This window comes from Somniosus microcephalus, chromosome 3 (assembly GCF_052327205.1).
Source record: "Somniosus microcephalus isolate GS21.2 chromosome 3, FLI_Smic_1.0, whole genome shotgun sequence".
Taxonomy (NCBI): Eukaryota; Metazoa; Chordata; class Chondrichthyes; order Squaliformes; family Somniosidae; genus Somniosus; species Somniosus microcephalus.
In genome coordinates, this window is record NC_140989.1 from 215211147 (window position 1) to 215235220 (window position 24074).

The 24074-nt window shown below is 48.6% G+C and overlaps 1 protein-coding gene across 4 annotated transcripts in view; it reads left to right on the forward strand.

The window, feature by feature from the left end:
- Positions 1-1651: 1651 nt before the first annotated feature.
- The window catches only part of LOC147121716 (syntaxin-6-like), a 55781-nt gene continuing 33358 nt past the window's right edge, over positions 1652-24074 (forward strand). For 2 of the 4 annotated variants that reach the window (XM_085982161.1, XM_085982162.1), the window contains exons 1-5: positions 1652-1801; positions 4607-4701; positions 6381-6443; positions 15487-15609; positions 16373-16479. In XM_085982161.1, the coding sequence (XP_085838287.1) occupies positions 6384-6443; positions 15487-15609; positions 16373-16479 (290 nt within the window). In that variant the 5' untranslated portion in view covers positions 1652-1801; positions 4607-4701; positions 6381-6383. Of the gene's footprint in view, positions 1802-4606; positions 4702-6380; positions 6444-15486; positions 15610-16372; positions 16480-24074 lie in introns of those variants that run through there. The other 2 variants (XM_085982163.1, XM_085982164.1) reach the window with 1 other exon arrangement.

A 24074-nucleotide genomic window follows, 5' to 3' on the forward strand; every position in this document is an offset into this window, starting at 1 on the left:
TCTCTCTCTCTCCCACCCCCACGCGCGCTCTCTCTCTCTCCCACCCCCACGCGCGCGCTCTCTCTCCCACCCCCACGCGCGCGCTCTCTCTCTCTCCCACCCCCACCCGCGCGCTCGCTCTCTCTCCCACCCGCGCGCGCTCTCTTCCCACCCGCGCTCTCTCCCACCCCCGCGCGTGCTCTCCCACCCCCGCGCGCGCTCTCTCTCCCACCCCCACGCGCGCGCTCTCTCTCCCACCCGCACGCGCGCTCTCTCTCTCTCCCACCCCCACGCGCGCGCTCTCTCTCCCACCCCCACGCGCGCGCTCTCTCTCCCACCCCCACGCGCGCGCGCTCTCTCTCCCACCCCCACGCGCGCTCTCTCTCTCCCACCCCCACGCGCGCTCTCTCTCTCCCACCCCCACGCGCGCGCTCTCTCTCTCTCCCACCCCCACGCGCGCTCTCTCTCTCTCCCACCCCCACGCGCTCTCTCTCTCTCCCACCCCCACGCGCGCTCTCTCTCTCTCCCACCCCCACGCGCGCGCTCTCTCTCCCACCCCCCACGCGCGCGCTCTCTCTCTCTCCCACCCCCACCCGCGCGCTCGCTCTCTCTCCCACCCGCGCGCAGCTCTCTCCCACCCGCGCTCTCTCCCACCCCCGCGCGTGCTCTCCCACCCCCGCGCGCGCTCTCTCTCCCACCCCCACGCGCGCTCTCTCTCCCCACCCCCACGTGCGCTCTCTCTCTCCCACCCCCACGCGCGCTCTCTCTCTCCCACCCCCACGCGCGCTCTCTCTCCCACCCCATGCGCGCTCGCTCTCTCTCCCACCCCCACGCGCGCGCGCTCTCCCACCCCCACGCGCGCTCTTTCTCCCACCCCTATGCGCGCGCTCTCTCTCTCTCTCCCCACCCCCACGCGCGCTCTCTCTCTCTCCCACCCCCACGCGCGCTCTCTCTCTCTCCCACCCCCCCACGCGCGCTCGCTCTCGCTCCCACCCCCCCACGCGCACTCGCTCTCTCTCCCACCCCCACGCGCGCTCTCTCTCTCTCCCACCCCACGCGCTCTCTCTCTCTCCCACCCCCACGCGCGCTCTCTCTCTCTCCCACCCCCACGCGCGCTCTCTCTCTCTCCCACCCCCACGCGCGCTCTCTCTCTCTCCCACCCCCACGCGCGCTCTCTCTCTCTCCCACCCCCCACGCGCGCTCTCTCTCTCTCCCACCCCCACGCGCGCTCTCTCTCTCCCACCCGCGCGCTCTCTCTCTCCCACCCCCACCCGCGCTCTCTCTCCCACCCCCACGCGCGCGCTCTCTCTCTCCCACCCCCACACACACTCTCTCTCCCACCCACCCTCTTTACGTCCACCTGATAGAGAAGATGGGGCTTTGGATTAATGTCTCCTCCGAAAGACCGTGCCTCCGACAGTGTATCACTCCCTCGGCGCTGCACTGAAGTGCCGGCCTGGTTAAGTGCTTAGGTATCTGGAGTAGGACTCTGACTCAGGCGAGCATGCTACACACTGAGCCACAGCTGACCCTAAGAAGGTACATGGTAGTGCACTAGTGAGGTTATGGGGGACATTACAGCTGTGTTTCAAGATCCGAACTGTAGCAGGAGCCAACGTGTAGGAGTTTAATGCAGTGTCCTTTCTTCCAGCGAAGTGCAGAAAGCAGTGAATACTTCTCAAGGACTGTAACCAGCGATGGACTGAGCTCCTGGTAGATCCCTCTTCGGCCAGCAAGGAGGAGTGTGACTGGACAACCAATGAGCTGAGGAACAGTCTCCGTAGTATCGAGTGGGATCTGGAGGACCTCGATGAAACTATTAATATCCTTTAATTACAGTTGTTCGAAGTGAAGGCAACACTGCACTGCCATGGTTCCTCCTCTTCCAACAGCATTGTGACGGTTTTGCCTTGTTGACGCTGCACGTGCTAATAACCGGTTGGAGTTTGCAGTCAAACTCGTGTCCAGTTTGGCAGGTACGCCCTAAGAGGTCATTTTGTCCATGAAGCCGGGATGCCACGGCCTGACGAAACCTCTAGAGATTCGAGGGTTACCGATGTAACCTTGTGCAAGGTTGCAAGAGACTTGCTTTGAGATTGACGCATTCACCATGTTGCATCCATTATTTGTAATGCACTTCAGGCCATGTGTTGTCCTGTATCTGAAGCCAGCTGCAGGTGAGATTCAGCATACATTGCTGTATTTGCAAGTTGCTACTTTCAAAGAAACTGAAAAAAATCACAAATATCAGCATTTCCAATGACTAATATTTGGGAGACTAGAACTAGACAACTTTCCCATTAAATTTGTATTGCAACAATACTTGTGCTTTACTAAGCAAAGTAGCAAATTGAGCTTCTCTATAGTACTGGAAAAAGCGAGTTACTATAGTCTACCATAGCTTGGGAGGAGAATGAGACTCTACCATGTTAGCACATGGGAAGATCAGTTGTTGGAACAAACTGTAATTATATATAATGGTGGACATAGGCAGAGGTGAAATTGGATTTGACATCTTTACAGTAAGCGGCTTGCACCAGCCGTGATGGTGGGGTGGCACCAACGGAGGTCATGCATTGCCCACAGGGATGGGAGATGCCAGGACGAGTAACCCTCTCGTGTGCCAACTAAAGGCAGGTCTTAAGAGGAGCAACTTGGGAGGTGGTCATCACTTGTATCCTTGGCTGGGAAGTTGCGTGGTGCGGAGAGAGGGAGGGAAAAAGGTGCAATGTTGAGCGATTCAGTGTTACGATCACATGCTTCCATAGAATAGAATGATCTGGCTGTGAATGAACTGAAAGAGAAAGCAAGAAGGGCTTTCTATGCCATTAAAAAATCAATCCAAATAGAAATCCCAATTAGCATTTGACTCAAAATGTTTTAATCAGTAATTGAACCAATTGCACTCTATGGCAGTGAGGTGTGGGGACCGCTAACACAACAAGAATTTGCAAAATGGGACAAACACCCAATTGAGATCCTACATGCAGAATTCTGTAAAAGTATCCTCTGGACTCAAAGGAAAACAGTAAACAATGCATGCAGGGCAGAACTAGGCCAATATCCATTAATAATCACTATCCAAAAAAGCCACCAAATTTTGGAAACACCTAAAAATGAGCAACCCCGAATGCTATCATTACGAAGCCCTGAAATGCCAAGAGCTGACTATAAAGAAGAATACCCTCAGTCAACTAGTCCTGGGACTCAGTGAAGTAACTATTAACACTACTAACAATAACCAGCCCCAGGACAGTGACAGCGTAACACAAAGAATTCGACCCAACACAATCGTCACTAAGCAAAAGGAAAAATATCTGTCATATTGGGCAGAAACAACAAAAACCCAAAACAAACTCAATTGCTACTTGGCCCTAAACAGACAATACAACATGGCTGATTACCTGACCATGGTAAAGGATAGCAAACTGAGAAAAACCTTGACAATGTACAGACTTAGTGAACATAGCCTGGCGATCGAAAAAGGTAGACACAGGCAGACCCGGCTACCAAGAGAGGACAGGATATGCTCTCACTGCAGTCAGGGAGCGGTGGAGACAGAGATGCACTTCCTCACAGCTTGTAGAAAATATCAAGGCATAAGGGAGAATTTCTACCCAAAATTCACAAAAATATGCCCGGAATTCAGAAATTTGAATGACGACCAAAAACTCCCATACCTACTAGGGGAAGAGAGAAATTGTGTAACCTTAGCGGCACACTATGTTACAGCTTGCCATAAACCGAGGGACAACCACTAAATATAAGAAAAGAGTATATACAAATTATACGAATGTATATTTATACACTCAGGGATATATCTGTTTATACACTGTATGGATATATCTGTGTTTATGTGTTCAGCCATAAATGTTTTTCGATGCTTTGGCAACATAAGATGTACCTTGTCATCATGCCAATAAAGCGATTTGAATTGAATTGAATTGATAGAGCTCTGAAGGAGGCCATTCGGCCCATTATGCCTGTGCTGACTCTTTGAAAAAGCTATCCAATTAGTCCAACACCCCCTGCTCTTGCCCCTGCAAATTTTTCCCCTTCAAGTATTTATCCAATTCTCTTATGAAATTTACTATTGAATCTGCTTCTACCACCCTTTCAAGCAATGCATTCCAGATCATCATAACTTGCTGCATAAAAAAATTCTCCCCATCTCCCCCTCTGGTTCTTTTGCCAATTACCTTAAATCTGTGTCCTCTGGTTAGCAACCCGCCTGCCAGTGGAAACGATTTCTCCTCATTTTACTCTCTCATGATTTTGAATACCCCTATTAAATCCCCCCTTAAACTTCTCTACTCTAAGAAGAACACCCTCAGCTTCTCTAGTGTTTCCATTCGGCTGTGCCAGGGCCATCATTGCAGTAAGTGGCTTGCACCAGCCATGATGGTGGGGTGGCACCAAACAGTGCAGAATCTTTTCTGGATTGTAAAGCTGTAAAACGTGCCGCAGTTATCTGAGTAATTATTTTTCGTTAGGTCTGATTATGCTCCTGTGAAGCGTCTTGGGATGTTTTACTACATTAAAGGCGCTATATCAATGCAAGTTGTTGAGTATAAAACTACCATTCTGCTGTGCACGCATCAGTCAATTTGCCTTAAACGCAGTGTATGTATCGTGGAGACGAACCCGCGGAAGTTTAACCTCGATCCAGCGGAACTGAGCAAAAGGAAGGCATTCATCACCAGTACAAAACAAATCGTAAAGGTAGGTCCTGTCGACATGTTACAGACAGATGAGAAAGTGTGAGCTTTATATGAGTTCTGATAGCAGTGATCCAGAGGGGCTGGGCTGTAGGAAGGTCGGGTTATGGCTCCTCCACTGCTGGGGATGGGGAAATTGGGACCTGGAGGTTTCTGTGGAGCGGCAGAAGACAAAGTGCTATTGTCCTCTCACTTGTACCACCATTACTTTATTATTCAAAACAGAGACATTTGTGCCAGGAGTTTCTTCAGAGTGGTTATTTTGCTAGACTAGTAATTCACAGGCTGGACTAATCCAGTAAAAATGACCATGAAGCTGTTGGATTATCATTAAAAATCCAACTGGTTCACTAATGTCCTTCAGGGAAGGGGACCTGCTGTCCTTACCCAATCCGGCCTACATGTGACTCCAGTCCCACGTCAACATGGTTGACTCTTAACTTCACTCTGGCTTGCTCGGCCATGTCATTCAGTCATCAGGACAACTAGGGATGGGCAATAAATGGGGAGCGGGCAGGGAAGTGGCTTTGAGCCCAAGGTCAGTCATGATCTTATTGAATGGCGGAGCAGGCTCGAGGGGCCAAGTGGCTTATTCCTTATGTTCTAAATACCAGCCATAGCCAAGAATGGATTTTTTGTAAAGTTGAAAGATCTGGTTATCTGAAGCTGTATGGGGGTCTTCATAAACACCATATTCTTAGTCATGATATTGCTGATATGAGAGATGGACACAGCTAGGACAAAAAGCACTGGAGCAGATGCAATATCTGCTGCAGTGGGGTTTTCATGGACCATATATGTTATTTGCTGAGCGCCACATACCGCTAGCGTGTGGTTTTGTAGCCATAATTTAGCCCTACAATGTGAGGGCAGTCATTCAGACAGCAAAGCGATGATCAGAGAGCTGGGAAAATCAGAGGGCGAACCACTAAGGTCCTGGCTCAATGCCGTCTGGGACTTGGCATGGAGAGGTCGAAAGCGCATTGGCATCCTAATAGACATGGGAACCATACCACAAGACGACTGGCGTGGTAAGTGCAAAAATGTCTCACTAATGCAGTAGGGGTATTGTTCTGCAGCACGTTGCTGAAAAAGTGTAGAGGGAGCTTTACTCTGTATCTAACCCGTGCTGTACCTGCCCTGGGAGTGTTTGATGGGACAGTGTAGAGGGAGCTTTATTCTGTATCTAACCCGTGCTGTACCTGCCCTGGGAGTGTTTGATGGGACAGTGTAGAGGGAGCTTTACTCTGTATCTAACCCGTGCTGTACCTGCCCTGGGAGTGTTTGATGGGACAGTGTAGAGGGAGCTTTACTCTGTATCTAACACCATGCTGTATCTGCCCTGGGAGTGTTTGATGGGACAGTGTAGAGGGAGCTTTACTCTGTATCTAACCCGTGCTGTACCTGCCCTGGGAGTGTTTGACGGGACAGTGTTTGATTTCCCCAGCCCTTGATCTGCATGATATTGGAAAAAAAGGAAAGTAAAAAGGGAGAATGATGCATTTTAAAATCGGGGCTGAAGGGTGAGGTGTTTGGTTCGGCTGAACTCAAGACGCTGATGCACCAATGTAAAGCCATGACCCAAGAGAGAGGCTGTCTCACTGCTATGGTTAATGCTCCTTTCTGATGAGTTTTGCAGTTATCTGCTATAGTGAATACCAATCTTTTTGGTTGTGTTTACAGGAAATGAAAGATCACATGTCCAGTTCCTCGGTGCAGGCATTGGTGGAACAGAAGAACAGACAGGTGAGTACCTTGCGTTTGACCCTCGCTTATTACTGACAGCACTGTGTTATGACTCGGCATGCTATGAAACCTCATGAGTAATGATCACCAGAGCTGGGATTTCTTGCTGCTCTTTGGATAACACCCAAATATCCGAGTGCAATGAACAGGCCACAGCCTCCCAGTAGGTTTCCTGGGTAGGATGTTCATGGATAGTGTCAACATTGTATTCAATATTACGCAGATTAGCCAAGAACTCCATTTCCCGAGTTCGGAATCACTTGTCTGGAAAATTAAAGGCATTTCGCAATGAGTTGAAGAGTCTGAAGAAAGGGCAATCCTCCCCATATTGAAACACGGGTAGACAGGCAGACTGCGATTTCATTAAAATAACCCGAACTAATTCTTAGCTCCACTCTGGTTTTGCTTCAAAAGGCACTTTTATTTGAAAAGCTCCACTGATTGTCCAGCATGGGCTGGTGTGGTACCAAGGTGCCCAGGCCAAGGTTGCAGGCTCCATCCCTTGGGCTGAGTCAACCGATTTCAGCTGGGGTGGCTGTTGGGTGCTCCAGTTGACCTCAGTGCCCCCTGGGGAAGAAACCGCGGCAGGTTTTTCTGCTGCCGATCGTTGCCTGGATGGCCCAGCTGAAAATCGCATGTCACAGAAATCTAGTGAGCCTCGACCGTTCAGTCCCTGAATTCTGCTGGTGTGCTGGGCAACATCAAACCAGTACCACCAAAACCAGGTCAGTTGGACATTAAGGTGTCAGCTTGGCTCAGTGGGTAGCACTCTAGCCTCAGAGTCAGAAGGTCATAGGTTCAAGTCTCACTCCAGAGACTTCAGTACATAACCCAGGGCTGACACTCAGTGCAGTTCTGAAGGAGTGCTGCACTGTCAGAGGTGTTGTCTTTCGAATGAGACGTTAAACCAAGGCCCCATCTGCCCCCTTGGGTCGACTTAAAAGATCCCATGGCACTACTTAAAGACGAGCTGGGGAGTTCTCCCCGGTGTCCTGGCCAAAATTTGTCCCTCAGCCAACATCACTGAAACAGATTATCTGGTCATTATCACAATGCTGTTTGTGGGACCTTGCTGCTGCATTTCCTACATTGCAACAGTGATGACACTTCAAGCAACAACAACTTGCATTTGTATAGCACCTTTAACGTAGTAAAGCGCCCCAATCCGTTTCACAGGAACATTATCAAACAAAATTTGACACCAAGCCACATGAGATATTAGGGCAGATGACCAAAAGCTTGGTCAAAGAGGTAGGTTTTAAGGAGTGTCTTAAATGATGTAGTGAGGCAGAGAGGTTTAGGGATGGGACGGTAGCATAGTGGTAATGTCACTGGGCTAGTAATCCAGAGGCCTGGACTCATGATCCAGAGACGTGAATTCAAATCCCACCACGGCAGCTGGAAAATTTAAATTCAGTTCATTAAATAAATCTGGAATAAAAAGCTAGTATCAGTGGTAACTATCGGATTGTCTTAAAACCTATCTGGTTCACAAATGTCCTTTAGGGAAGGAAATCTGCCATCTTTACCTGGTCTGGCCTATATGTGACTCCAGACCCACAGCAACGTGGTTGACTCTTAACTGCCCTCTGAAATGGCCGAGCAAGCCACTCAGTTGTAACAAACCGCTACGAAACACAAGAAGAAGAATGAAACCAGACAAACCACCCGGCATCGACCACGGCACACCCAGCCCAGGCGACCCTGCAAGGTCCTCCTCACCAACATCTGGGGACTTGTGCCAAAATTGGGAGAGCTGTCGCACAGACTAGTCAAGTGACAGTCATACTCACAGAATCATACCTTTCAGCCAATGTCCCAAACTCCTCCATCACAATGTCCTGTCCCACCATCAGGACAGACCCACCACTGCGGGTGGTGGCGCAGTGGTATACAGTCGGGACGGAGTTACCCTGGGAGTCCTCAACATTGACTCCGGCCCCCATGAAGTCTCATGGCTTCAGGTCAAGCATGGGCAAGGAAACCTCCTGCTGATTAACACCTACTGCCCTCCCTCAGCTGGAAGAAACACTGAGAGTAGCAAGGGCACAGAATGTAATCTGGGCGGGGGACTTCAATGTCCATCACTGGCCTAGTCCTGAAGGACCTAGCTGCCAGTCTGGGCCTGCCACAGGTGGTGAGAGAACCAACACGAGGGGAAAAACCTACTTGACCTCGTCCTCACCAATCTACCTGTTGCAGATGCATCTGTCCATGACAGCATTGGTAGCAGTGACCACCGCACAGTCATTGTGGAGACAAAGTCCCAACTTCACACTGAGGACACCCTCCATTGTGTTGTGTGGCACTACCACCATGCTAAATGGGATAGATTCAGAACAGATCTAGCAGCTCAAAACTGGGCATCCATGAGGCGCTATGGGCCAGCAGCAGAATTTTATTTCACCGTAATCTGTAACCTCATGACCTGGCATATCCCTCGCTCTACCATTTCCATTAAGCCAGGGGACCAAACCTGGTTCAATAAGGAATGCAGAAGAGCATGCCAGGAGCAGCACCAGGCATACTTAAAAATGAGGTGCCAACCTGCGGAAGCTGCCACGCAGGACTACATTCATGCTAAAAAGTGGACACAGCATGCTGTAGACAGGGCTAAGCGATTCCCACAATCAACGGATCAGATCAAAGCTCTGCAGTCCTGCCACATCCAGTCATGAATGATGGTGGTCCATTAAACAACTAACAGTAGGAGGAGGCTCCATGAATATCCCCATCCTCAATGATGGTGGAGCCCAGCACGTGAGTGCAAAAGACAAGGCTGAAGCGTTTGCAACCATGTTCAGCCAGAAGTGCCAAGTGGGATGACTCATATCGGCCTACTCCTGAGGTCGCTCCATCCCAGAAGCCGGTCTTCAGCCAATTCGATTCATTTCACGTGATATCAAGAAACGGCTGAGCGCACTGGATACAGCAAAGGCTATGGACCCTGATAACATCCCGGCTATCATGCTGAAGACTTGTGCTCCAGAACTAGCCGTGCCTCTAGCCAAGCTGTTCCAGTACAGCTACAACACGGGCATCTATCCGACAATGTGGAAAACTACCCAGGTATGTCCTTTCCACAAAAAGCAGGACAAATCCAATCCGGCCAATTACCGCCCCATCAGTCTTCTCTGAATCATCAGCAAAGTGATGGAAGGTGTCATCAACAGTGCTATCAAGCAGCACGTACTCACCAATAACCTGCTCACTGATGCCCAGTTTGGGTTCCGCCAAGATCACTCAGCTCCCGACCTCATTACAGCCTTGGTCCAAACATGGACAAGGAGCTGAATTCCAGAGGTGAGGTGAGAGTGACTGCCCTTGACATCCGAGGCGTGGGTAGGTCTCAGAGCGGCAGCGGCGGGAATCCGAGCAGCAGCGACCTATAAAAGGTAAGCCCGAGGCGCGGGTAGGCCTCAGAGCGTACTAATCTCCAATCTCAGGGAGAGAAGTAAAAAGTAATCGAGGTGTGACGTCACCACAAAGCAGGTAAGTGATTGGTTGGGAGTATTTCTCTTTTTTTAAAACTTTAACGCTGTAGTTTATAGTTTTTAAGGTCTCTGTGGTGTAGCGGGGACAGTTTGTAAACCAGGGCCCTTAAATATATCTGTATTGAATGGGGGGTATGGCCACTAGGAGGACAGCCCGGTGCACTGGTACCTGCTCTCTGCGCTCTGGACTGGACACTGCCTGTTGTCAGCACCGTTCCCTCTGCTGCCTGTGCCACCTTTACCTGCGGTGTGACCAACTGATAAACGGTGCTATTCACGACGTCCTCAGCATCGCGAATGGTCCAGTATGTATCCAAGCGCTGCTCCAGCGATTGGATACATACTGGACCATTCGCGATGCTGAGGACGTCGTGAATAGCACGTTTAATCAGTTGGTCACACCGCAGGTAAAGGTGGCACAGGCAGAGAGGGAACGGGTGACCAACAGGCAGAGTAGTAGGCGCAGGCAGGTAGTGCAGGGGTCCTCTGTGGCCATCCCCCCCTCAAACAGATATACCGCTTTGGATACTGATGGGGTGGCTTACCAGGGGAAGGTAGCAGCAGCCAACTTCCTGGCACCAGGGGTGGTTCTGCTGCACAGGATGGGAGGAAAAAGACTGGGAGAGCTATAGTGATAGGGGATTCTATTGTAAGGGGAATAGATAGGCGTTTCTGCGGCCGCAAACAAGACTCCAGGATGGTGTGTTGCCTCCCTGGTGCAAGGGTCAAGGATGTCTCGGAGCGGCTGCAGAACATTTTGGAAGGGGAGGGTGAACAGCCAGTTGTCGTGGTGCATATAGGTACCAACGATATAGGTAAAAACCGGGATGAGGTCCTAAAAGCTGAATATAGGGAGTTAGGAGGTAAATTAAAAAATAGGACCTCAAAGGTAGTAATCTCAGGATTGCTACCAGAGTAGAAATAGAAAGATATTTCAGATGAATACGTGGCTAGAGGAATGGTGCAATTTCTGGGACTTTGGAACCGGTTCTGGGGGAGGTGGGACTAGTACAAAACGGATGGTTTGCACCTGGGCAGGGCCGGGACCGATGTCCTAGGGGGAGTGTTTGCTAATGCTCTGGAGGAGGGTTTAAACTAAAATGGCAGGGGGTTGGGAACCTGAGTGGAGAGACAGGAAAGGGAAACAAGGATAAAAGCAAAAGACAGGAAGGAAAAAAATAAATAAAGTGGCAGGCAGAGAAATCAAGGGTTTAAATCAAACATGGCCACAGTAAATAATAATTCTAAAAGATCTAAGAGCGTTAAAAAAACAAGTCTGAAGGCTTTGTGTCTTAATGCAAGGAGCATTCGTAATAAGGTGGATGAATTAGCTGCGCAAATAGAGGTAAACGAATATGATATGATTGGGATTACGGAAACATGGCTCCAGGGTGGCCAAAGCTGGGAACTCAATATCCCGGGGTATTCAATATTCAGGAAAGATAGGCAAAAAGGAAAAGGACGTGGGGTAGCATTGCTGGTTAAAGAGGGGATTAACACAATTGAAAGGAAGGATATTAGCTCTGATGATGTGGAATCTGTATGGGTAGAACTGAAAAATACCAAGGGGCAGAAAACGTTAGTGGGAGTGGTATATAGACCTCCAAACTGTAATGCGGAGGTTGGGGATGGCATTAAACGGGAAATTAGAGAAGCGTGCAATAAAGGCACCGCAGTTATCATGGGTGACTTTAATCTACATATAGATTGGGCTAACCAAATTAGTAACAATACTGTGGAGGAGGATTTCCTGGAGTGTATACGGGATGGTTTCCTGGACCAATATGTCGAGGAACCAACTAGCGATCAGGCCATCATAGACTGGGTATTATGTAATGAGAAAGGATTAATTAGCAATCTTGTTGTGCGAGGCCCCTTGGGTCAGAGCGATCATAATATGATAGAATTCTTCATTAAGATGGAGAGTGAAATAGTTGACTCAGAGACTAGGGTCCTGAATTTAAATAAAGGAGACTACGATAGTATGAGGTGCGAGTTGGGTAGGATTGATTGGGGAATGACACTCAAAGGGTTGACGGTGGATGGGCAATGGCAAACATTCAAAGATCACATGGATGAACTACAGAATTTGTTCATCCCAATTTGGCATAAAAATAAAACAGAAAAGGTGACTCAACCGTGGCTAACAAGGGAAATTAGGGATAGCATAAGATCCAAGGAGAGGACATATAAATTGGCCAGAAAAAGCAGTAAACCTGAGGACTGGGAGCAGTTTAGGATCCAACAAAGGAGGACAAAGGGATTAATTAAGAGGGGGAAAATAGAGTATGAGAGTAAGCTTGCAGGGAACATAAAAACTGACTAAAAGCTTTTATAGATATGTGAAGAGAAAAAGATTGGTGAAGTCAAGCGTAGGTCCCTTGCAGTCAGAATCAGGGGAATTTATAATGGGGAACAAAGAAATGGCTGACCAATTAAATACATACTTTGGTTCTTTCTTCACAAAGGAGGACACAAATAACCTCCCAAAGATGTCGGGGAACATAGGGTCTAATGACAGGGAGGAACTGAAAGAAATCAGTATTTGTAGAGAAATGGTGTTAGGGAAATTGATGGGATTGAGGGCTGACAAATCCCCAGGGCCTGATAATCTACATCCTAGGGTACTTAAGGAAGTGGCCCGAGAAATAGTAGATGCATTGCGGGTCATCTTCCAAAATTCGATAGACTCTGGAACAGTACCCATGGATTGCCGGGTAGCTAATGTTATCCCACTGTTCAAAAAGGGTGGTAGAGATAAAACGGGGAATTACAGACCAGTAAGCCTGACATCGGTAGTGGGGAAAATGCTAGAGTCCATTATAAAGGATGTAATAGCAGAGCACTTGGGGGAAAAAAGTGATCGGATCGGACAAAGTCAACATGGATTTACAAAAGGTAAATCGTGCTTGACTAATCTACTGGAATTTTTTGAGGCTGTAACTGGTAAAATAGATAAGGGAGAACCAGTGGATGTGGTGTATTTGGATTTTCCAAAGGCTTTCGATAAGGTCCCGCATAAGAGATTAGCGTGTAATATTAAGGCACATGGGATTGGGGGCAAGGTATTGACTTGGATAGAGAACTGGTTGGCAGACAGAAAGCAAAGAGTTGGAATAAACGGCTCTTTTTCCGAGTGGCAGGCAGTGACTAGTGGGGTACCGCAAGGATCGGTCCTTGGACCCCAGCTATTCACAATATATTTTAACGATCTGGATGAGGGAACTAGATGTAATATCTCCAAATTTGCAGACAACATAAAGCTGGGTGGGCGTGTGTGCTGTGAGGAGGATACCGAGAAACTCCAGTATGATTTGGACAGGTTGGGTGATTGGGCAGAAGCATGGCAGATGCAATATAATGTGGATAAATGCGAGGTTATCCACTTTGGTGGCAAAAACAGGAAGGCAGATTATTATCTGAATGGCAATAGATTGGGAGAAGGGGAAGTGCAACGAGACCTGGGCGTCCTTGTGCACCAGTCGCTGAAAGTAAGCATGCAGGTGCAGCAGGCGGTTAAGAAGGCAAATGGCATGTTGGCCTTCGTAGTGAGAGGGTTTGAGTACAGGAACAAGGATGTCTTGCTGCAGTTGTACAGGGCCTTGGTATTGTGTGCAGTTTTGGTCGCCTTATCTGAGGAAGGATGTTCTTGCCATGGAAGGAGTGCAGCGAAGATTCACCAGGCTGATACCTGGGATGGCAGGAATGACGTATGAGGAGAGATTGGGTCGATTGGGCTTGTACTCGCTGGAGTTTAGAAGAATGAGAGGGGATCTCACTGAAACTTATAAAATTCTAACAGGACTAGACAGACTAGATGCTGGAAGGATGTTCCCAATGGTCGGGGAGTCCAGAACCAGGGGTCACAGTCTAAGGATAAGGGGTAAGCCATTTAGGATAGAGATGAGGAGGAATTTCTTCACCCAGAGAGTGGTGAACCTGTGGAATTCTCTTCCAAAGAAGGCAGTAGAGGCCAATTCATTAAATATATTCAAGAAGGAGTTGGATATATTTCTTAAGGCTAGGGGGAATCAAGGGATATGGAGAGAAGGCAGGAACAGGGTACTGAGTTTGGATGATCAGCCATGATCTCATTGAATGGCGGAGCAAGCTCGAGGGGCCGAATGACCTACTCCTGCTCCTATCTTCTATGTTTCTATTTGACCAAGTGTGGCATCAAGGAGCCCTAGTAAAACTGAACTCGATGGGAATCGGGGGGGGGGGGGGAAACTCTACACTGGCTGGAGTCATACCTAGCACAAAGTAAGATGGTTGTGGTGATTGAAGGTCACAGCCCCAGGACATGGCTGCAGGAGTTCCTCAGGGCCGTGTCCCAGGCCCAACCATCTTCAGCTGCTTCATCAATGACCTTCCAACATAAGGTCAGAAATGGGGATGTTCGCTGATGACTGCACAGTGTTCAGCACCATTCGCAACTCCTCAGATAATGAAGCAGTCCATGTCCACATGCAACAAGACCTGGACAACATTCAGGCTTGGGCTGATAAATGGCAGGTAACATTCGTGCCACACAAGTGCCGGGCAATGACTACCTCCAACAGCGAGACTCTAAGCACCGCCCCTTAACATTCAACGGCATTACCATCGCCGAATCCCCCACCATCAACATTCTGGGGGTCACCATTGACCAGAAACTTAACTGGACCAGCCACATAAATACTGTGGCAACAAGAGCAGGTCAGAGGCTAGGTATTCTGCGACGAGTGTCTCACCTCCTGACTCCCAAAGCCTTTCCACCATCTACAAGGCACAAGTCAGGAGTATAATTGAATACTCACCACACAGACTGCAGCAGTTCAAGAAGGCGGATCACCACCACCTTCTGAAGGGCAATTAGGGATGGGCAATAAATGCTGGCTTTGCCAGCGACGCCAAGATCCCATAAACGAATAAAGAAAAAAATTCCAGAGCTTAGGCCTTTGGCAACTGAAGGCACGGCCGCCAATGGTGAAGCGATTTAAATTGGGGATGCGCAAGAGGCCAGAATTAGAGGAGTGCAGAGATCTTGGAGGGCTTGTAAGGCTGGAGGAGATTACAGAGATGCGGGGGGGCGAGGCCATGGAGGGATTTGAAAACAAGGATGAGAATTTTAAAACTGAGGCGTTGCTTAGCCGAGAGCCAGTGTAGGTCAGCAAGCACAGGAGAGATGGGTGAACGGGACATGGTGCGAGTTAGAACACAGGCAACAGAGTTTTGGATGAACTCAAGTTTACAGAGGGTAGAACTGGGGAGGCCAGCCAGGTTTGCATTGGAATAGTCAAGTCTAGAGGTAACAAAGTACCTCATGGGCTGTAAAAGTGCTTTGGGACATCCTGAGGTCGTGAAAGGCACTATATAAATGCAAGTGTTTCTTTTCTGTCTTTGTGGAAAATGACCGCTGCAAGTCACTTCACTCTATAGTGATTCACCGTGTGTGAAGTGCCTTGAGACATTTCTGTGAGACATACAGTGGTTTATTCCTGTCGGTGAAATACAAGACCCATGTTGTCCATTGATTGGCCTTAATTTTTTTTGCTGTCTGTGTGCAGGCACTGCTAAACTCCAGGGGAAGCCAGGGACCGAGCTCCACTTCAGATAAATACAGCCGGCTGGATCAAGAGCTGCAGGCGGTGAATTCACAGTTCATCGAGAGCCAACACGTCCAACAGCAGGTATCCGGGCAGGGAGTGAGCGGTGTGTCTGCAGGCTGAGAGAGTGGGGCAGGAGACGAGAGTGGAGGCTAATATGTCAGGGTATCTTTTAGCATGCTTGATTGGGGGGGATAGGCTTTGGATTGTGGTTTCAGAAGGGCTTGGGGGCAGGGGGGGGTGCGGGACAAGTAGGTAGGCAAAGACACCATCTATCCTACACTGTCTTCACACTTGCAGATTTGATTCCAGAGCTGTGCTGAGCGCACTGATCTCAGCAGTAGGACAGTTAAACTGGCCTCCGCGCCCAGGGGCAGCAGGTGCAGGAGGGGGCTGGGGGTGAAATCAGCCCGGGTTCCTGCTCCTGATAGACCTCCAGTACTGTGTTCTGCTGTGAGCATGTTTATGGACACCGGCTGAGTGCAGAGCCAGGCTGTGATGCCCCTCACGGTCGAAAAGCCTGCTGCCACTCACTGGGCTGGCGGGCAGCCAGTTGCATGAGGTGCTGGCGAGAATGTATAGGCCCACAGAACCATACGCAGCAACAAACAGTCAGCGCTTGGGTGAGGAAGGGAGAAGGACTGGAAAAGGAAAACCTGCCGTTTAAGGCCTGATCACTGCCAGAAAGTAGTTTTGGACCACGGGAAGAGGCCAGCGCAGGTAATTGGAGTGGAGGGGGTGGTGGGGGTGGCGACAGTCTGCTGAGGTGAGGCCCTGTGTAGCTAATGAGGGGTGACCCCTGCTCTTGGATCTTGTCGTTATTTTCTGTGTCTCCCATTCCGTTCAGTTGATCACAGAGCAGCAGGACGATCAGCTGGAGCTGGTGTCGGGCAGTATTGGAGTTTTGAAGAACATGTCGCAGAAGATTGGCAATGAGCTGGACGAGCAAGCAGTGTGAGTGTCATTTCAGTCGCTCAATCACTAAGTTTCATTCTTTCTCCCACCCTCTGTGGCCCAGAAATTCAGGTCGGAGGCTTCCCGCGGGTGCAAGCCTCCGACCTACACTTACCTAGCGCGCCGGCCATTGAGCTGTGGGCCCACGTGGGATTCTGATCCTGGGCCTGCTCCAACTGCCGGCGCGCAGTGCTTGCGTATCCCAGGGACGCAGTTATTTCGATGCGTCCCCTGGGATCACGTGGGCCATGGAGAGCCAATGGTAGCAGGGAATGCTTCATTCATAAAATTGACAAGAAGAGCTGTCAAAACTATAAATACTATAAGCCCCAAAACATCACTAAAACTTCAAATAAATTTTTTTTTAAATCAAATTTTTAAAATAACTATAAATTACATAAAATAACTTTTAAACAATTTAAATTTTTGAAAAAATTAATTATATTTTCTAACAGGGCTAAAAATAAACTTACCTTTCTTTAAAGTAATTAAAAATAATATACCTGTGGAAAAAATGTTTTAATTTGAATGAATTCACCACTTACCTTGTTAAAAGCAGGCCTTGTGCCTGCTTTTTACACGTGTAACTCCTGGAGACTTACCCACCCGGAGAAACCTGCAAAAAAAACGTAAGGTCCATGCGCACGCGCTGTCCCTCCGGCGTACGCGTTCGACCTCTGAACCCCTTCCTTTAAGGGAACGGAAGTTTCGGTTTCCCGTGCATGCACGAAACCGGCACTTCCGTTGGGCCTATGGGTGAGTACCCCGTGCGCACTCACCCGTGGAGACCCGAATTTCTGGGCCAATGTTTAATGCTGACGAAATGGGTTTTGCTCTGAGTGAAAATCGTTCCTCCCCAACCCCCAGTTTCCTCCCCTCTTTGCCTGAAGTCACTGACTGACTTGTGCTGGAGTGTAGTTCCACAACTCCCGGCTGTCTTTTACCAAGTGCCCTCTCTCCATGTTCCAGTCTGGACAGCAAGTGTCGGCAGGTTATTCGACCAGGAAGAGTTCGACAGCCCAGCGTTACCCTATTCTCGCTCGGTACACACAGACACACACACACACAGACACACCACACACAACACACCACAACACACCACAACACACACACACACACACACACACACACACACACACACACACACACACACACACACACACACACACCACACACACACCACACACCACACACACAGACACACAACACACCACAACACACACACAGAGACACACCACACACACCACACCACACCACACACACACACAGACACACCACACACACCACACCACAGACACACCACACACACACACACACACACACACACACAGACACACCACACCACACCACACCACACACACACACACACACACACACACACACACACATTCCAGTGGAGATTTGTGGATGCCACCTTTAATGTAAAGAGATGTCCCAAGGTGCTTTACAGATATGTACAAGGAACTGGCTGGCGAGTTGGGTAGGGAGAGGTTAGGAGGAATGACTGAAAAGTTTTGAGTAGGTTTTTGGAAGTGGAGTGCACAAGTTCCAGGGAGTGGGCCCAAGGCTGGCTGAAGGATCTGCCTCCCGTGATGGCCTGAAGGGACAGCGGGGATATGTAGTACGCCAGAGATGCAGAGCATTTGGGAGAGGATTTAGGGCTGCACGAGATTCCAGAGATGGAGTGGGGCACGGTTATGACTTGTAGATGAGGATTTTACATGTACAAGAAACTTTCTGGTATCCGGCACTGACGGGACCGAGCTGGTGCCGTACCATCAAAACTGCCGTAGAAACCAGCGCTAATGTTAAAACATACGGAGCTTTTGAGCTCCGTGTGAATCAACAAACCCTGTTGCTTAGCAACAGCTTCAAAACAGTCGGCCGCAGCTTAAAAGCATCTCTGTAGCTAAGCAACAGCTTCAGCTAGACCTTGCAGAGCCTGACTTGGGGGGAAAAAAAAGCAATGAGAAGTAAAAAAACTTACAGGAAACAGCTCCTGAATTTTGCCGGTAGATAGAGCTTTCCGGACATTTAACCTCCGGTTAAACGAAAGTTTCCTGTAATACATTAGGAATGGGGAGGCAGTGTAGGTCAGTGAGAATGGGGGTAATGGGCGAGCAGGACCTCATGTGAGACTGGATACGGATGGCGGGGTTTTGGAAATGTTGGTATTTTTATGAGGGTGAAAGTTGTGAGGCCAGCAGGAAGAGCGTTGGTGTAGTCAAATGTGAGGTGATAGAGATATGGATGAGGGTTTCAGTGACAGAAATAGGATGAAGGCAGGCTATATTCTTCACACAGGTGGGAAACACTTCTCCACAGAAAGGGTAGTGGAAATCTGGAACTCTTTCCCCCGCCCCCCAAATGCTGTTGATGCAGGGGGTCAATAGAAAATGTCAAAACTGAGAATGTTAGATTTTTGTTAGGCAAGGGTATTAAGGGTTACGGAACCAAGGCGGGTAGATGGAGTGAAGATACAGATCAGCCATGATCTAATTGAATGGCAGAATAGGCTCGAGGGGCTGATTGGCCTCCTCCTGTTCTTATGACCTTATGAAGGTGGAAGTAAATGCTATTGGTGACAGAGAGGATGTTGGGTTTCAAGTTTGGCTCGGGGTCGTATGCTAAGTTTGCAAACAGTCCTGAGGGAGAGGAGGGGATGGAGTGGAGTTTGTGGTGGGGGCTGAAGACAATGGCTAGAGAAAGTTGTGACACATCCAAACTGGATGTCAGCCTTGATGCATGGAAACGGTGGAAGGGTGGAGCAAGGTGGTGGAGAGGTAGAGCTGAGTATTGTCGGCGTGTGTGGGAAAGCTGAGTCTCATCCTGTGGATGATGTCACAGAAGAGCAGCTTGTGGATAGGAAAGAGGATAGGTCCTTGGGGTCTCCAGAGGTGATGGGTGTGGGGAAGGGAAGAAACTTTGTTGCTGGACAGGTACAGGTTGTGCTCAGATAGGTATGAATGGAACTGTGCAAGGAGGCTTGGCTGGGTTACATCTTCCCCTTGCTGCCTGATGCCCATTGTAGTCCCTTGCTGAGCATAGAAAACAGCGATAGCAAAATACTGCAGATGTTGGAAATCCGAAATAACAACAGAAAATGCTGGAAAAACTCAGCAGGTCAGGCAACATCCGTGGAGAGAAATTTGAGTTGACGTTTCGGGTTTGACCCTTCTTCAAAAACAGCGAGTTGTGTTACTAACTGAGCACAGAGTGCAAATTAAACCTGGGACCTTCTGGTCTCTCGAGCTGACAGTGCCTTTACGCAAGCCATTGGGAGTGAGTGACACTGGGTTGTCTCTGACCTCTCACCTGAATGGCGATGTTCTCCCCTGCTTAACCACTTGCCTTGAGCCAAAACAAATACATTGATTACTAATGCTTATTGGATTCACTGGCCCTCCCAGTGCTCCTATTTTCACCTATTAGGGGGTGATGCCGTCAATCATTTAGGTGACGCAACAAGTAGGAATAGTCATAGAGTCATAACGGCACAGAAGGAGGCCATTCGGTCCATCGAGTCCGTGCCGACTCTCCAGAGCAATCCAGTCAGTCCCATTCCCCCGCTCTATCCCCGTAGCCCTGGAAGTTTATTTCCCTCAAATGCCTATCCAGTCTCCCTTTGAAAACATTGAGTGTCTCTGTTTCCACCACTTCCATCGGCAGCGAGTTCCAAGTCCTCACCACTCGCTGCGTAAAGTTTTTCCTCACATACCCCCTGTATCTCTTGCCCAAAACCTTAAATCTGTGTCCCCTAGTCCTTGTACCATCAACTAGTGGGAACAGCCTTTCTCAGTCTAGCCTATCCAAACCCATCATAATCTTGTACACCTCTTTCAAATCATCCCTCAACCTCCTTTGCTCTAATGAAAACAAATCCAGCTTCTCCATCCTGTCCTTGTAGCTAAGGTCCCCCATCCCTGGAACCATTGTGGTAAATCTCCTCTACATCCTTCCTAAAGTGTGGTGACCAGAACTGGACACAATACTCCAGTTGTGGCCTAACCAGCGCTTTATAAAGGTTCAGCATAACCTCTCTACTTTTGTACTCAAACCTCTATTTATGAAGCCCAAGATCCCATCTGCTTCGTTAACCACTCTCTCAATATGTCCTGCCACCTTCAGGGACCTATGCACATTAACTCCCAGGTCCTTCTGTCCCTGCACACTCTTTAAAACTGTGCCATTAAATGTATATTGCCTCTCCCTGTTCCTTCTGCCAAAATGCATCACCTCACACTTCTCTGTATTAAATTCCATCTGCCCATTCTGCTAGCCTTTCTATGTCCTGCTGCAGTTGATTGGTATCATCCTCATTGTTTACCACACCCCCAAGTTTGGTGTCATTGGCAAATTTAGAAATTCTACTCTGTATTCCAATATCCAGGTCATAAAAAGCAGTGGCCCCAGCACTGACCCTTGAGGAACACCACTGTCTACCATCCTCCAGTCTGAAAAATAGCCATTTACCACAACTCGCTGTTTTCTATCTTTAAGCCAACTCCTTATCCAAGCTGCCACTGACCCACCTATTCCATGAGCCTCAATTTTGTTAACCAGCCTTCTACGTGGTACTTTGTCAAACGCCTTCCTAAAATCCATGTAGACAACATCCATTGCATTCCCTTCATCAATCCTCCCTGTTACTTCATCAAAAAATTCAATTAGATTAGTCAAACAACGATCTGCCTTTTACAAATCCGTGTTGGTTCTTTTTAGTTAGCTTAAACCTCTCCAAGTGCCTGTTAATTTTTTTCCTTGATTATTATTTCTAAAACTTTACCCACCACTGATGATAAACTGACCGGCCTGTGGTTACTAGGATTGTTCTTGCATCCTTTCTTGAACAATGGTGTCACATTTGCCACTTTCCAATCCTCGGGCATCTCCCCCTCATCTAGGGAAGATTGAAAAATTATGGCAAGCGCTTCCACTATCTCCTCTCTCAATTCCCTTAGCAACCTGGGATACAAGCTATCTGGACCAGACGACTTATCCACTCTAAGCATACCCAGCCTTTTTAGTACATCCTGTCTTATCAATTTTCACCCCTTCCATTGCTTCTACCTTTTCCACTTCTTGTGATATTTTGTCAGCATCCACCTCCTTAGTAAACACTGATACAAAGTACTCATTGGGTATTCTAGCCTTGCCCTGCACCTCTAAGCATATATCACCTTCTTTGTCCCTAATAGGCCCCACCCCGTCTCTTACTACCTGCTCACTGTTTACATGCCAGTAGAAAATTTTTGGGTTCCCTTTTATGTTAACTGCCATTCTACTCTCATATTCTCTTTGCCAATCTTATTTTAATCTTCACTTCCCCTCTCAACTTACTGTATTTGGTCTGGTTCTCCCTTGAAGAATTCACCTGACATGCATCATACACCCTCTTTTTTTGTTTCATCATCTTCTCTATCTCCCTCGTCATCCAAGGAGCCCTTGCTTTGGTTCCCTTACCCTTCCCTCTTGTTGGAATGTACCTAGCCTGTACTTGGAACATCTCCTTAAAGATCACCCATTGTTCTGTTACAGTTTTTCTTGTCAGTCTTTGGTTCCATTTTACCTTGGCTAGATCCTTTCGCATCCCATTGAAGTTAGCCCTCTTCCAGTTTAGAAGTTCCACTCTAGATTGTTCCTTGCTCCTCTCCATTGCTAATCTAAATCTTATGATACGATGATCACTCGTACCCAAGTGTTCTCCCACAGACAATTGGTCAATCTGGCCCACCTCATTCCCCAGCACCAGATCCAGCAATGCCTCCTTCCTAGTTGGGCCAAGAACATACTGGTCAAGGAAATTTTCCTGAACACATTTCAGAAATTCCTCCCCTCCTTTCCCTTTACCCTAGCATTATCCCAATTGATATTTGGGTAATTAAAGTCCCCCAATATCACCACTCTATAGCTCTTGCATATCTCTGCGATTTCCCTGCAGATTTGCTCCTCTACCTCCCTCTCACTATTCGGAGGCCTATAGAATACCCCCAATAGCGTGATCATACCCTTTTTGCTCCTCAACTCTAATCAAATGGATTCTGTCCTTGTCCCCTCAAGAACATCTTCCCTTTCGAACACTACAATGTCTTCCTTATAAGCACTGCCACCCGACCTTCCTTTTTTCCTTCCCTACCTTTTCTGAACACCTTGTACCCTTGAATATTAAGTGCCCAGTCCTCACCGTTTTTAAGCCACGTTTCCGTTATTGCCACAACATCATATTGCCACACAGCTGATTGTGCTTGTAGCTCACCAACCTTATTCACCAATATCAGACCTGAGGGAGAACGGCAAATCGGACCTGGGACTCGGGCTTTCATTGTGGCAAAACAGAGGCAAATATAGACAGTAGCATATACATACAGGATTGATGGAGGGGAGTCTTGTATCAGCATCATTCAAAACAGGAACTTCAGAGCATCAGCATGGTGGGTGGGGAAGGGGAGGGTATATGTTTGTGTGTTTAGAGGGAAAGGGGTTCTGTGTGTATGTTTGGAGGGGAATGTGTGTGTGTGTTTGGAGGGCAGGAGGCCGTCGTGTGTGTGTGTTTTGGAGGGGAGGGTGTGTGAGAGTGTGTGTGTGTGTGTGTGTGTGTGTGTGTATTTGGAGGGCAGGAGGCCTTCGTGTGTGTGTGTTTTGGAGGGGAGGGTGTGTGTGAGTGTGTGTGTGTGTGTGTATTTGGAGGGCAGGAGGCCTTCGTGTGTGTGTGTTTTGGAGGGGAGGGTGTGTGAGTGTGTGTGTGTGTGTGTGTGTGTGTGTGTGTATTTGGAGGGCAGGAGGCCTTTGTGTGTGTGTGTTTTGGAGGGGAAGGTTTGTGTGTGTGTGTGTGTATTTGGAGGGGAGGGTGTGTGTGTGTGTGTATTTGGAGGGGAGGGTGTGTGTGTGTGTGTTTTGGAGGGGAAGGTTTGTGTGTGTGTATTTGGAGGGGAGGGTGTGTGTGTGTGTGTATTTGGAGGGGAGGGTGTGTGTGTGTGTGTATTTGGAGGGGAGGGTGTGTGTGTATTTGGAGGGGAGGGTGTGTGTGTGTGTGTGTGTATTTGGAGGGGAGGGTGTGTGTGTGTGTGTGTGTGTGTGTATTTGGAGGGGAGGGTGTGTGTGTGTGTGTGTGTATTTGGAGGGGAGGGTGTGTGTGTGTGTGTGTGTGTATTTGGAGGGGAGGGTGTGTGTGTGTGTGTGTGTATTTGGAGGGGAGGGTGTGTGTGTATTTGGAGGGGAGGGTGTGTGTGTGTGTGTGTGTGTGTGTGTGTGTGTATTTGGAGGGGAGGGTGTGTGTGTGTGTATTTGGAGGGGAGGGTGTGTGTGTGTATGTTTTGGAGGGGAAGGTTTGTGTGTGAGAGTGTGTGTGTGTGTATTTGGAGGGCAGGAGGCCTTTGTGTGTGTGTGTTTTGGAGGGGAAGGTTTGTGTGTGTGTGTGTGTGTATTTGGAGGGCAGGAGGCCTTTGTGTGTGTGTGTTTTGGAGGGGAAGGTTTGTGTGTGTGTGTGTGTGTGTATTTGGAGGGCAGGAGGCCTTTGTGTGTGTGTGTTTTGGAGGGGAAGGTTTGTGTGTGTGTGTGTGTGTGTATTTGGAGGGGAGGGTGTGTGTGTGTGTGTA